Source organism: Chlamydotis macqueenii, chromosome 3 (genome assembly GCF_036417535.1).
Source record: "Chlamydotis macqueenii isolate bChlMac1 chromosome 3, bChlMac1.mat, whole genome shotgun sequence".
NCBI lineage: Eukaryota > Metazoa > Chordata > Aves > Otidiformes > Otididae > Chlamydotis > Chlamydotis macqueenii.
The window spans coordinates 6,583,777-6,599,098 of NC_141558.1; the positions used below are offsets into that span (position 1 = coordinate 6,583,777).

The 15,322-nt window shown below is 52.9% G+C and overlaps 1 protein-coding gene across 2 annotated transcripts in view; it reads right to left on the reverse strand.

The window, feature by feature from the left end:
- Nucleotides 1-13,071, reverse strand: part of TNFRSF21 (TNF receptor superfamily member 21) — a 37,778-nt gene extending 24,707 nt beyond the window's left edge. For both annotated transcript variants that reach the window (XM_086745508.1, XM_086745507.1), the window contains exons 1-3: nt 12,808-13,071; nt 5,085-5,739; nt 2,863-3,360 (exon numbers count right to left, since the gene is read on the reverse strand). In XM_086745508.1, the coding sequence (XP_086601634.1) occupies nt 2,863-3,360; nt 5,085-5,739; nt 12,808-12,852 (1,198 nt within the window). In that variant the 5' untranslated portion in view covers nt 12,853-13,071. The remainder of the gene's footprint in view (nt 1-2,862; nt 3,361-5,084; nt 5,740-12,807) is intronic.
- Between the last annotated feature and the right edge of the window lie 2,251 nt (nt 13,072-15,322).

The window sequence follows — 15,322 nt, forward strand, 5'->3', positions numbered from 1 at the left end:
CAGTGCTGGTTCCACCCTGACCATGCTTCACCCAGAACTGATAGGCTTAAAGAAATTCGGTAATAAAAATTATCATAAAATCCTCCAAATGGGCAAAGCACGGCTCCTCCGAGCAGAGGCTGCAGCGCCTACGTCAGACCCAGTCTTCCTTTTCAAAGGTTAAAGCTGTTTACTGAAAGGATTAGGAGGGAGGAGATGGTAAACGAGGAGGAAGCGAGGGGGAGACTGCGCAACAGCTACGTACGCAGGCTTCGCCCGGCAATAAACACACCCCGGTGTGGTCAGCCAACATACAGGTGGGAAGGTCACATGGACATCAACACATTGCCAGCACCAGCCCCCAGGGCTTCACCCCCAGCCCCAGAATATGATTTAAACCTAACTGCTTGCCCTCCACACCCCCAGTGCAACCACAAACCAGGCTGGTGCCTGAAGAGCAACCATGGTCCTCACATCTATGGAGGCTTTGCTCTGGCCACCTACCATGGTGGGATCAGCGCTAAGACCACGGAAGGGGAAAGATTTCCTCTCTGCAGCAGCCTGAGGTTTGCTCCTGGCTATATTCACCCTTGCCTGAAATGCTGCTTCAGGATGAAGCACGATTTGGGTACAAATACTGCCGGAGCAGCAGAACGCTACGCCATGACGCTGCAGCTCTGCAGTACATCTCAGCTGCACAGCCAGTTATTAAACAAAAGGTCAGTTCCTCTACGGTACTACATCTTCCCTCACTTCAAGTAAACAGTCTTAAGAGCCAGACTTTTCAACAGAAAAATCAAAGAGGGATTTATACACCACCGCGGAGGAGAACAACTTCCATATCTGACAAGCCAGAGCACACAACCAAGTAAGAACTAATGAGCAAGGCCTTTCCAGCTGACGCAACATGACTGAGGCAAGACCAGAGCTGTGCTAAAAGCAAGACAAAGCAGTAATTGGTTTGTGCTCGTCTGTCTGCCTTCGTTGCGCAAAGTTCAGCTGAGGACATTCGGTGGCAGGAGGAAGTCATGACGCCACCCATGCCAAGACGGAACCAACGTGACTACTGCAAGAACGACTGGGAGGGATGTGCAAAACCACTCAGCCATGAGCCCAGAGTAACGGGGCAACTCACTTTCAGACCTGAGCAGCTTGATCAGATACCGGGCCAGTTTATCAGCTAAGTGTGTTTTTTGGTGTTACATCCAGCTTAATTCCCAAGACAAGGGGGAAACCTAGCAAATATCTTGTGAATTTGATGCAGTAGCTGAATTTGGCTGTTAAAGGGTGACAAATAAGTCCAGAACCACTCATCCTGGGAAGCACAGGATGATCCATGAGCGATGCTGTCCCCCAAAGGATGACAAGATTTGGGAGGTGGGGTTATACCTAAATAGGCCAACGTAGCCTCATTGCTCACCACCTATCACCTTCTGTTACCTGCACAGTTTCTTTAACCTGAATTGTGTCTGGTGACCAAATGCACAGCACTGCCAAAGGCAGCTCTAACGTGGCCTCCAGGAGAAGGACCAGCTGCAGTACAAGCATTTCAGCATGGTGTGTCTGAAACACCAGCTTAGAAACCAGAGCTGCACCCACTCAGAGCGACTTCATCTGGTCCCTGCATTCGATCACCCCCGACCCTGTTCAAATTCACACCCAGCTGTGAGACAACAACATTCGCTGCTCAAAAAAAAAATACAAAAAAGTGTGAAATTCAACCAACTGGTAGTTAAGGTCATTGGGGAAAAAGTTACTACAAGTTAGTAACAACCAGCCGCTTTTGGCCAATGAACCATGGCCAAAGCTACGTAGTATTTCTGGTAGCGCTCACAAATAAGGATGTTTATTAAGGTTCTGCAACCCTATTGCAGGTCACTCACCATCGCCCCAAAGACCACGCTTTGGGTACCACAGATTTTAGGGACAGTGGAGTGCAGGGGTTCCTGGAAAAAAGTTATTGCAAAGGGAAAAAAGCTCAAGAAACCACACCTCTAGAATTCAAAAGAGCCAACAGGAAACTGATAAGAAGTACGAACACAAGAGAAGGCACAAAACTCATTCCAACAAGATCTTACTGGTTCTATACAAGCGTTAATGAAGGCAAACAAAGTGTGGGTCTATTAATCAGCAGGAAGGAGCTGAGAGTACATGACAGAAGACGCCCTACTCAAAGCCTTCTTTGCTTTGTACTTAAGCACTCAGGGATGACTTTCATCAAGCAGTGATCTCTTTTAAAGCTTCCAATCTTTTTTCAATCCATTCTTTGTTTGTCTCCTCCTTGTTAAATGTGCTTTTCTAAAGGTTGAGCAACCTCAACCCCAAAGTAAGGACTCATCAGTGTCAGCGCTGCCTGTCTGCACAGCATAAGGAGGGGGTCAAAATTACCACTGTAGCTTTGCAGAAGAACCTCGCATCTTACCAGTGAGATCATGGCTGCTCGGTGCTCACCTTCATACTCATGCTATCACTGATTTTTAAAAATTTAAATTTAATGACCACAACAGGTTATCTTTAAAGTCTCACAAAAAAGCAGACAGCAAGTTATCCGCCAAAAGAACGTAAAACACTACAAAGCAGAGCCTCCAGGAAAATCTCCCAACACTCATGGAGCTGTATGCTCCCATGACACAGCCTTTGAGGACAACCTTCCTGGCTCCAGCACGGGCAAAGGGCTAGGGACACAAGCCAGCAGCCGGGATTCAGGGCTAAGAACCTTAAACTGAGGCGCTGCCAAGAGGCGGGGGATGACTCAGCCTTCCAGAAACAGACAGGGTGAGGGGAAAAAGGATGACTTGAGAGACACCCAGACCCACGTCTGAGTCACTGAGAAAATAAGGAGAGGATGAAACAGAAGAAAAGTCCCCGGTCGCTAATGCTCACCGTGCCCATTGCAGTAATAGATCCACTTCTCCCTGTTCTGCGTGGGGGTGGTGGACTTTTTTATAATAGCTTTTTCCACAATGGCACTGGGATCTTGCCTGGGTCCCTTCTTCAGAGTCCGTGAGCTCTTCCTGACGCTGCAGACGACGATAATCACCAGGACCAGCAGCAGGAAGAGGACGATCATCCACGGCAAGTGTTCGTTGATGTCGAAGTGCTGGTGGACGTTCTGCGGACCTCGCCGGGGGGGCCTGTACGGGACACTGGACTTCTCGCCCCCCGTCATCTCCAGCGACGGCTGCTTCTCCAGCGCTGAGCTGGTCTGCTTGTGCCGGTAGCTCTGTGCCCGGCCAGCAGTGCTGGAGCCCGTGAGGGTCCTGTTGGTGCTGTCCGTCTCGTTGGCAGAGGTTTCGTTGTAGTAGCCCGCTGGCTCCGCTGTGCCACTGGATGTGCGTGACGCGGGAGAGGGGACAAAATGAGGAACTGAAGAGTTCAAACCTGTGAAAGCAGAGGAGAGTTCAGTATCACAGCACCGGAGACGCGATACGGCATCATGTCACAGTCTAAGACCTGCCTGAGCATCTGCTGGGCCGGCAGACAGAAACCCAACGCCAGGCAGCAAGAAAGGGAAGAGGTGAAGTTGAGGTTTGGCTCTGGGAGCAGATGGGTATGGTTACAGAGGTAGGTTCAAGATAAAATTGACCCATGTTGGTTAAGGCTAGTGACAGTTTGTTAAAAAAAAAAAAAAAAAAAAAAAAAAAACCCAAACAACCCAAGTGATTAAAGGCATGCTGTCAACTGGCTTGTCCCACATTTGGTACTTCTCAGAAAACCTACAACCTTGAAGTTTCTTAGGTTTCTGAATGTGGGTTTCATTCCAAACGTGGAAAATGCGGTATTTGGGTGAGAAACACACGAAAATTTGGAGGCCTAGTTATCTCTCTACCGGGCTGTGTTAAGGAAGCACAAACTTTCTTATCGGCACTGCAAGCAGCTGTGGATGAATCAGCTACAAAACAGGTTTCTGGGGGAACAGAAGCAACCCAACCTCCCACCAAGAGATACTTTCCATCTTTACTGAGATTTCTTATCAACCAACAACTCTGAGGTCCCAGCCAGCTGTGTGACCTGGTAAGAAGAGGAAGGGCTTTTGTGGCAAAAACTAGAGCCTACTTGGGAAACTCTGCTTTTGAAGATCACATCTCATCGCGGTTGAGCCAGACAGTGTGTCTAACTAACTTGATTTTGCCTCTGACCTGGTTACCCAAAACACTCTGACCAGGATACCAACAGGGAAAATGCCTTAACTTCCACCTAGCTGTCTACAGTTGATTTCAAAGTTCAGGGAACACCCTCCAGTCCTCTCCCAGTGACACACCAACATCATATCAAGCTTTGAGACTTAATAAAGGAGGAGTACTGGGAGTCTACCACTGTCAACACTTCCCTGCTGTTGCACTGACCCACCCAAGTGTTCAGGCCATCAAAAGTTGCATTTTTAAATTAAAATGCCTTATCTAAGACACTGTAAGGAAGCTGTTTCCCAGGGAGTGTTAAGCATCACCTCAAACAGGGTCCTATCACACGCCAGCAGCCAGCCACGGCTAAAGCATCTCAATACAGAGTGATGATGTACCATTTCCAATCAAGTGAGAGAATGGGGAACTCAACCTGGTTCTCCCCATCAGTAAATCTTAGAGATTGAAGGAAAAAAGTTATGGGACAGCCTAGGGTTTTGGCAAAAGGTCCCATTCAAGCCAATACACTGGCACAGCACAGAGTGAAATGCAGCAGGGAAAGCCTGGGCATGAAAGCAGTGAATCCATCAGGGAAGGAGTCTGGTGGAGCAAAGCTCCTTCCTCCCCCCTCTGGGTTTTCCTGCTGCATCCCAACTCAGGTTTGCCACAAACACACAAAAACTTGTGCCAGCACAACACACAGATGAAAAAAGAGGCTGGGGAATGTGATGTCCTTTCAGTCAAACAGCAGGACAGCCAGGAGTCCAAGCACGACTACAGTCTCAGTGAAAACATACTTAAATGTGGTTTAACACAAGAGAGGGCAACCTGATGCACTCTGGAGCTGCCTTCTGGCCAAGAAGCAAAAGCATTGTCCCTGCTTTAGACCAGGCTCCCCTTTAACAGCCTAAAGCCAACCCTGACTGAGTCAGGAAAGCAACCCCACAACCAAAAACACATCTGCATTTTAGCGGTGGACATTACCTTTGGGAAGATGAGTGGTTGGTGGAACTTCATCGGGCTCTTCATCCGCTACAGTGCTTGACAACGTCAAAGACTTGTTGGGAAGAGATGCTGGAGGACCACAGACATTGTCACTCTCCTTTGTCCCTGGCTTGATGACCACCAGGTTTTTCCCAAAGCAGTCAGTGTATGTTTTGCACTTCATCACACTAGAAGGCACATCAGAAAAGGTACCACGAGGGCACGGCTTGCACCTAACGTCTTCCGTCTCGGTTCCCTTCTTGCGGACGCCCCAGCCGACCGGGCACACCGTGTAAGGGACGCAGGTATCGTTCGTCTGAAACGTACCAGACAGGCAAGTGCACTCACGGTCAGTCAAGGCAGTGCAATGAGTTTTCTCAATCATTGGCAGTTCGCAGGGTTTTCTACAAGTGTGGCACCGCTCTATGCCATTCTCGTGCTTAGTAAAAGTCCCATCCGGACAAGGGCCGCACTCTCTTAAGGTACTCTTCGTACAATGCTTAGACACGTAGGTTCCTGCGGGACATTTGTCGCAGATCAGCTCTTCGTTGGTGGCACGGTCGAAGTGGCGGTACTTGCCAGGGGAGAGGCTGACGGCGTTCTGCTCGGAGGTCAGCTTCGACTGACCATCAGTGGTGCCAAGGAGCATGAGCAGCTGGAAGAGATACAGGAGGTATTAGTTAACAACAGCACGTGACCGGAGCCCTCTCTGACAATGATCCCTTACAAGATCACAAGGGATGTCCCAGAGCCGTGGGACCACGGAGATGATTCTCCACCCAGAGGTGGGAGCTCTGCAAGGTCAGGGTGGAAGAGAACCAGCGCAGACAGCAGCACGCTCTCCGGACACATCGCCAGCTACGATTCTAATTCCTTAAATTTGACACCAGGCTTCTCAGTGAGACTAAGCATCATTTACACCGCAACCCTGCCAGGGCAGTAAATACTGCTAATTGTGTTTCAGTGGTACGCGCTACCTGGCCACGCCAGGAGAATGCAGACCCTCTTTGCATTTCAAGGCTGAGAGGCTCCAGCACGAGCCAGGAGCTTGCCGAGAAGAAAAAAACCACACACAGGTGGCAGCTCGGACCTGTAAAAAACTTTCCTCCTCTGTATTCATTAATCTGTGCTTGTTCAAACAGTTACCTTTCTAAGGAAGGCAAACCAGGATGAAATTTGGGCTAGCGGGCACCACCAAACTATTTCTTAGCCCCTCTGCCCTTCCGTTATTTTTCACGACCCTACGCAAGCGTAGGGTGTGGAGAGACCGCACGGGATATTCTGCTTCAAGCCTCCAACCACATCTGAACCCTCTTTAAACCAGATGCATCAGCAACAGGAGAAAAAACCCGCTGCTATTTTTAAGCCCTTTGAGGAGCTCTGCTGCAACGCAGCTCCTCATTGCATCAGATACAGGTACGAGGTCTCCAGTTTTTAGACACTGAACCACAGCCAGCTGGGCTTGGTTGAGTGATGGCTAATAAATCTGTTTATCTCTACCTGTTTCCAACCCCTGGGCTTTACTCCCTTAATTCCTTAGCATCCAGGCTGGCTCTGTCCTCAGGAGAAGCCCCGTCTACCAAGCAGGGCGTCCACTTCCTCCAGAAGACCTCTGCTCCATGGATTTCACGTCACTTACGCCAGCGGAGGTAAGATACCAAGAACAAAAGGTTTATCAAAAGAAAGGCTGACACAACCTCACACAGCACTCAAAGTGATCGGAAGCACATTTTCAAACAGCCGTAGGCTGCAGCAGGAGGGAGAGAGGACCGAGCCAATGTTATTTGGAATGTCTAAAGCTGTTTTCCTACGCTGGAGGTAGGAAGAGCGAGGACCCCAACGCTTTGCAGTCGCACAGCCCGGCACACAAATCACTTGGCTATGTTATACAAGCCCTCGCTCTCACTCTGCTACCTATTCCGGGCCACCAGCCAGCAAGAAGATATCCAGAAGGAGAAAAAAAAAAAAAAAAAAAAAAAAAAAAACCAGAAAAACCAAAAAGCAGAAGCCTCCCAACAACATGACTCTGCAGAAGGCACATCGCGGCAGAGCCGCAAGCCGCGTCATTTTTGGTGCAGTCTCTTGCTTCCTGGAAACACACAGCACATTTCTGTTTCCCCTGCTAAATAATTTACAGCTAGGGATTCGTACAAAACACTTCCATTTATTTTTTTTTCCTCCTTTTTTTTCTCCCGAAGCAGCAACTACAGCGCAGGCAGAAGCAGGCAAGCCCGCAGGAGCTGACGAGGCTCCTGCAGCAGGCAGGCTAATTACGGCATGTGAAATTAAACAAAAAGCGGGGCTGCCCTGGCAGGCAGCACGGGCTCACAGGATGCGTTTTGGTTTTTCCCCTCCCTCAAGACATGATTAAACAAAGCGCTGAGCTGGCTCGAAGGAAACCTGCCGCCTGTAATCTCCGTGACGCAAGCCTGAATTAGCAAAGCAGACGCGGCAGGATCTGGTCTCCCGAGGCTGCGTGGGGGTTCACCTGTGTTACTCATCCTCCTCCTCGTGCTGGCACCAACTGGGATGGGGCACTGGGAGAGGCTTGAAAAGCGACTCTCCTGCCTCGCCAGGGATGAGCTCTGTGCTGCCATCTCAGATTTCTCCCTCTGCACCAAGCCAGACCTCAGGAAACCCATGGACAACCCGGCTACAAGCACATGCCACAGGTCCATCCCGCTCTCCCTTCTCTTCCCATCTCCAGCATCTTCCCATCAACCATCATGGCAACTACAGCCAGCAGGACCTGTGCTACTGTAACAGCACCAGGTTTGGTTTTTGTTAGGTTTTGGGGTTTTTTTTAAACCCTATCACAAACAAAGCAGCACTGGCGCTTCTGAACATCTTCAGATTTCCAGCCACACACACACTTCCAAGCTTAGGGACAACAGCAAGTCCCAGTGGAGGAAGGCTAAGCAGCGATGAGCATCCGCTGTTTATTCAGATCGGCACTTCTGGTCCCTAAAAAAATCCTGCTGCTCAAGTTTCCTTGCTGGCACCGCTCAGATCTTTGAAAAAGAAGGCCAGGAGCAGGAGGGTCAACAAAAAGGAGCGTCTGCTGGTTTAGTCCCTCATGCTCAGGACTGCCCAGCGGCATGCAAAGCTAGATTTTTCTGGCTGATACACTCGGTTTCTGTGGCAAAAGCAACAGAGTAATGAAACAAGCTCTGCTTAGCCACTAGATCTCAGTTCATTACCTCAATACCAAAGACACTGTATAGGGTGACACAAAAAAAAAAAAAAATCAGTGCAAGATAACACTGAAGAGCATACTTGGTTTCAAGCAGTTTCAGTGCTGCTCTGCGTGCCCAAGGCAGGATCAGCCCTCGACACTGAAGCCAGAAGGGTCAAGAGGGATGGGGCGGCCACGATCCCAAAGAGCATCCCCAGCTCAGCATCGGCACCCTGCACCGCATGGGGGAAGGTGCTTCCCAGCCACCTCCACCTGTTCCAACACGTGGAGTTCTACAGTCTGAGGAAGGGAGATCAGGCTGGGAACGCTCTCAATTTCACCTCCCCACACCGAGGAAACGGCTCAGACAAGGGGACCCTCGTGCTCAGCTGCAAGTGAACCCTGGAGCCAGCGGCACCCACAGCTGACATGGGCACGACCCTCACCTTACCACCATCCAGCCTGACGATTCCACCTCAATTATGGCATCTACGCCATGCCTCCATCACTCTCTTAAATAGCTGCGTGCTGCAGGAGAGACCTGGTGGGCAACTCACACAAAAAACAGCTTTTAGGGGACAACAAGCTTCCCAGGCACGCGCCTGGGGATGTGGCAGGGAATACAGCGGCTCACTCGTGACTCAAACCCTCTGGGTGAGTCAACACGCCAGTGGAAAGTTGGTGGATCAACAGGCACTTGTGTCCTGAAACGGGGTGACACCTCGAGACAGCCAGCGACTCGGGTTGCGTATGGCAACGCCCCACTGCCAGCCCTGCGGGGAGGCAGTGATAAACCTAGAAAATAAAATAAAAGACAAAAAGACCGCTCCATGGCGACGCCTTGGCACAGGTCAGGGATGGGCTGCGCAGCCCATCGCCACTCCCGAAGGTCAGCTGCACCCTCCGCTGACCAGCAACACAAAGTCTCTTGGGACATTTAAGAAGAAAAACTAACTAAATAAAACAAACTCAGAAATGCAAATAAACTGGTCTGGAAGTTTTATGGTAACTTTGCACCCGTCTCCTGCCCTACTCACTGTAAAAAGGATCAAGTTACTCACTCAAAAAAAAAGTTGCCTGTGAGGAGAGCAGAGCAAAGGAAGTTTCTGCTTCTTGCAAACCATGTGGCTATTTCAGCTGGGTCTGGGTTTGTGAAACTGAGAGTCTGGGGCTTACCCTGCTACAGCAGGACCAGTCTCAAGAGCGAAACGCAGGCAGTGGAGTGTGCCAAAACAGCAGCACCGGCACATCTGGTCCCCATGACGGAAAACCCAGCAGCTAATCCTGCAGCCAACAGCGACTGTGGCTCACAAGCATCTGTTTGGCTCCAAGCAGAGGAAACCATAGAGTTGTAGAACCACATAATGGTTGAGTTGGAAGGGACCTTTAAAGGCCATCCAGTCCAACACCCCAGTAAGAAGCAGGGACATCTCCAACCAGATCAGGTTGCTCAGAGCCCCGTCCAACCTGGCCTTGAACGTTTCCAGGGATGGGGCATCCACCAACTCTCTGGGCAACCTGGGACAGTGTTCCACTGCTCTCATTGTAAAGACTTTCCTCCTTATATCTAGTCTAAACCTACTCTCTTCTATTTTAAAACCATTACCCCTCATCCTATCACAAGAGGACCTGATGAAGAGTTTCTCCCCATCTTTCCTGTAGGCCCACTTGAGGTATGCAAGGCCGCTATAAGATCTCCCTGGAGCCTTCTCTTCTGCAGGCTGAACAGCCCCAACTCTCTCAGCCTGTCCTCACAGGAGAGGTGCTCCAGCCCTCTCATCATGTTCATGGCCTCCTCTGGACCCTCTCCAACTGGTCCATGTCCTTCTTATGTTGGGGGCTCCAGAACTGGACGCAGTACTGCAGGTGGGGTCTCACCAGAGCAGAGTAGAGGGTGAGAATCCCCTCCCTCGACCTGCTGGCCATGCTCCTCTTGATGCAGCCCAGAATGCAGTTGGCTTTCTGGGCTGCGAGTGCACATTGACAACTCACGTCCAGCTTTTCATTCACCAGTACCTCCAAGTCCTTCTCCTCAGGGCTGCTCTCAATCTCTTCATCCCCCAGCCTGCACTGATACTGGTGGTTGCCCTGACCCATGTACAGGACCTCGCACTTGGTCTTACTGAACCTCATGAGGTTCGCATGGTCCCACCTCTTGAGCTTTTCCGAGTCCCTCTGGATGGTATCCCGTTCCTCAGGCGTGTCGACTGCACCATACAGCCTGATGTTGTTGACAAACTTGCATAGGGTGCACTGGATTCCACTGTCTATGTCATGAATTAAGATAAATAACAGTACTGGTCCCAATATGGAACCTTGAGGGACACCACATGTCACCGACCTCCAGCTGGACACTGAGCCCTTGACCACTACCCTCTGGATGCAACCATCCAACCGATTCCTCTTCCGCCAAACAGTCCACTCAGCAAATCCATATCTCTCCAATTCCGAAAGAAGGATGTTGTGGGAGACTGTGTCAAAGACTTACACAAGTCCAGGCAGACGACATCCATAGCTCCTCCCTTGTCCACTGATGTAGTCACTTCATCACAGAAGGCCACCCAGGTTGGTGAAGCAGGACTTGGCCTTGATGAAGCCATGCTGGCTGTCTCGAACCACCTCCATGTCCTCCATGTGCCTGTGCACAGCTTCTAGGAGGATCTGTTCCCTGATCTTCTCAGGCAGAAGTGAGGCTGGCAGGTCCGGAGTTCCCAGGATCCTCCTTTTCACCCTTTTTAAAAATGGGTGCAATGTTTCCCTTTTTCCAGTCACCAGGGACTTCACCTGACCACCAGGACTTTTCAAATATCATGGCAAGTGGCTTGGTAACTACATCAGCCAGATCCCTCAGGCCTCTGCATCTTGTCAGGTCCCATAGACCCGACCACAGACCCCAAAACCCCGAGTTGAAGCAAGGCAACATCGTGCTGGTTTCAGACGAGCGCACTGCGGGTGGAAACCACCTTGCAGCAGCCAGCAGGCACTCAGTGTCTGCACCAACCAAGAGAAACCACGACTAACATCAGCCTTACACAACCACTATCACTCAAAAACCAAGCGGCCGGGCAGGTTTGGGTTTGCCGCACCAGTAAGAGACCCACCAGCTCCCAACACACTCCCGTTGAGCAGGAAAGGCATCGACTCTTCGCGGGGCGAAAGGGAGTTGCCCAAAGTTTTGAAGATGAAGACAGCAGCTGAAGAAGGCCTGGCCGGTGGCCAAGGGAGCATCCTGCCTGCTCACGCACACACGGGAATTTCATCTTGCAGCTCGTTCACTTGTACAATCAGCACACGCAGAAGTTCGCATACACGCATACACACGCGTGCTTGCTCAGAACCTCAGCTCCGCTTTACAAAATCGCTGGTGTAAATCCCTACACCTTTATATCATTCTTCCCCCCCGCCTCCTCGTCCCTTTTCCCTCTACACCTGCCATTCCCAACTGACCTCCAGCATCCCACCTGGAGCTCCGTACCTCCAGCTCCACATCAGCATCTCCTCTTCCAGACGTGCAGCACCGCCCGCTTCTCCCAGCGGGAAACCAGCGCTCGGGAGCACCCAGCCAGCAGCGTGCACGGACCCCGGCTGCTCCGTCTCCGTGTAAAGTTACTTTTCGCCTTCAGAGCAACGAGGTCGTTTCCCAGCTAATGCTCTCCTAGCTTTAGATTATTTTGTTGTTGTTGTTTACTCGGATTCCTGTCGAGCCAGCACCAGCTCGCTAAGATCCACCTTGAGTTCAAGAGCAAGTGCGCTCCTCGGTTACACAACCCAGCCGCAGCAGCTGCGGCATGTGCCTGACACACCGAATTACCGTCTCTGCCCAAAAAGACGGGTCGGAGCCCTCAAAAGGCTGATGGGGAAGGGGGTCCTATTTGGGAAGGTACACCTGGAGGGGAAACTGGCCGGAAAACGCTGGTTTGTTTTTTGCGTTAAGCCACGGGAACCGCCTGCAATCGGCAGTTTAGCTGCCTGTCCAAAGGGTGGCAAGAAAAGCAACCGGGGGGATGGATGGATGGATGGATGGAAGGACGGATGGATGCAAGGACGGATGGATGGACAGATGGACGGACCCCAAGCCAGCAGCGAGCTCTGGGAGCGGGTCGAAGCAAGGATCCGCTCAGACCTGGAGGGGCGGCACAGCCCTGGCCCACGCCTGCGGGGAGGATGCAGCAGAACCGGGATGGAGGGGACGGGGCGGGGGATGCTGTACCCAGCCGGTGCCCGCTGCCAGGGCGGGGGGCGCAGGGGCTGGGGCAGGCAGCTGCCCCCCGGGGTGTCCCCGAGAGAGAGAGAGAGAGAGAGGGGACAGCAGAGCACCCAAACACAGGCATATCCCCCCGAAAAACCCCACACCCCTGCTCCTCCGCACCCAGGCAGCACACCCCCCCCCACCCCCAACACACACCCACACCCGTGCAGGCAGCCCCGCACTGCACCACATCCCCGCGCGGATCTTGCGCGGGCGGCGCCGCCGCCACTTCCAACCCTCCCCGACCCCCACCGCCCGGCAGCACGCAGGGTCGGTGCCGCGCCCCGACACCCACTCACCGTGAGGAAGCCGCCGAGCGCGGCATCATCCGCAGCGGCCCCCATGGTGGCGGCCGGGGCCGGGGCTGCGGCCGGGGCCGGTCCAGCCGCGCGGCCTCAGGCGGCGGGGCAGGGGGCCGGCGGCGGCCGGCGAGGCGGCAGCGGCGGCGGAGGTGGTGGGCAGGCGCCCATGGCCGGGGGCCGGGGGCCGGGGCCGGGCGGGGCGGGGGCCCTGCCGCCCGCCGCGCTCCCACCTGCCTGCGGGGCCGCCGGCTGCGCACTGCCGCGGCGGGGCGGCGCGCACGTGGGGCGGCGCGGCGGGGGGGGTGGGAGGTGTAAGGGGTGGCGGGGGGGGGGGAGGTGGAGGGAGGCGGGGCCGCCTTTGTGGCGTCAGCCGCCCGCGCGAGGCACGCGCGCAAGGGCGCCCCCAAGCGCGCGGCGCCGCGCACCCACACCGCGCCCCGAACGCCCCACGCCGGGTCGCCGGCCTTGCGCTGGGCGTCCGCGCGTCGAGCGTCTGGAAAACCGGCGCCCTAGGAGGTGTCGGTGGGATCACCCTCGACCGCCCACCCACCTGGGACCCCAGGCACGGAACCGCAGAATGGTTTGGGTTGGAAAGGACCTTCAAAGGCCATGTGGTCCAACCCCCGGCAAGGAGCAGGGACATCTCCACCCAGATCAGGTTGCTCAGAGCCCCGGCCAACCTGGCCTGGAATGTTTCCAGGGATGGGGCATCCACCACCTCCCTGGGCAACCTGGGACAGTGTTCCACCACCCTCAGTGTAAAAAATTTCTTCCTTATGTCCAGTCTGAATCTACCTCCTTCTATTTTAAAACCATTACCCCTTGACCTGTCACAACAGGCCTTGCTGAAGAGTTTCTCCCCGTCCTCCCTGTAGGCTCCCTTTAGGCACTGGAAGATCGCTGTAAGGTCTCCATGGAGCCTTCTCTTCTCCAGGCTGAACAGCCCCAACTCTCTCAGCCTGACCTTATAGGAAAGGTGCTCCAGCCCTCTCATCATCTTCTGGACTCTCTCCAACTGGTCCATGTCCTTCTGTTGGAGACTCCAGAGCTGGATGCAGTACTGCAGGTGGGGTCTCACCAGAATGGAATAGAGGGCCAGAATCACCTCCCTCAACCTGCTGGCCACACTTCTTTTGATGCAGCCCAGGATGTGGTTGGCTTTCTGGTCTGCTAGTACACATTGCCAGCTCATGTTGAGCTTCTCATCCACCAGCACTCCCAAGTCCTTCTCCTCAGGGCTGGTCTCAATCCATTCTCCGCCCAGCCTGTATTTGTGCCTGGGATTGCCCCAATCCATGTTCAGGACCTTGCACTTGGCCTGGCTGAACTTCATGAGGTTTCCATGGTCCCACCTCTCCAGCCTGTCAAGCCTGAAAGCGCTGTGTAGGACTGCAAAGGAAACGGTTTTCTCCATCTCTGTCCCGGGTTGCTTTATCATCTCCCTCTATCATCCTCCCTAGACATAGGGTAGCAGTAAGTTCCTCTTCCCTGCGGTATTTTTCTCGGGTGGAGCTCAGCCATTGCAAGGCTACAAGCATGGAGAAATTGCAGGGCAGCAACTGTTCAACAGCATCAAATTTTGCGGTGGGATTTTTATATTCTCTCTTTTATTCTTGTTCTCCAACTCAAACTAGACACAAAGAAATTTCTCACAATGAGGGTGGTGGAACACTGGCACAGGTTGCCCAGAGAGGTGGTGGATGCCCCATCCCTGGAAACGTTCAAGGCCAGGTTGGACAGGGCTCTGAGCAACCTGATCTGGTTGGAGATGTCCCTGCTCCTGGCAGGGGGGTTGGACCAGATGGCCTATAGAGGTCCCTTCCAACCCAAACTGGTCTATGATTCTGTGAACACATAGCACATTCCCTGTGATGGAGAAATGCGTCAGGGTGCAGACACATCCCTCCGTGAATGAGGATCGGCTGGAAGCTGAGGGTGGCCACAGCACAGATCAGATTCTGCAGCATCAGAACAGGGTGGGCAGAGCAGGGTGCTGGTCACAGTGTCCATCAGCGGCCGTGGCAAGTGATGGAAACAGGTCCAGCTCCATCCAGGGAGTCAGCAGGAACAAGAGATGGGGTGAGATAGGCAGGACTGGAAAGGCTGCAATGTAATTCCCAGGTCCTTCCAGGAGACAGGAACAGGGATGAGGCGTCAGGTTGGGTCCAAGGTCTGAGCAGGAGACCAGGGCAGGTGTGGGGGAGGCTGCAAGTAAGGTTGTTCAGGGCCTTCAAGGCCTTCAAGGTTTACGAGTGCCCTCAGATCACCCGGCCCCTCTGGGTGCAAGTATATGGCAGTCTACACTGATGGTTGTCTATTGAGGTAAACAGTCAAACACCTGATCTCCAGAGGCTGCAGAAATCCTGCTGACCAGCCGTCACCTTCTGGAGGCATCCTGAAGGCAGATGAAACAAGGGAGGGTTTCAGTGTCACACCAAAACAAACAGCACAGAACCACTGTGAATGACAGAAAATCCCCAGGGGAAAAAAAAAAAAGAAAAAGAAAAAAAGA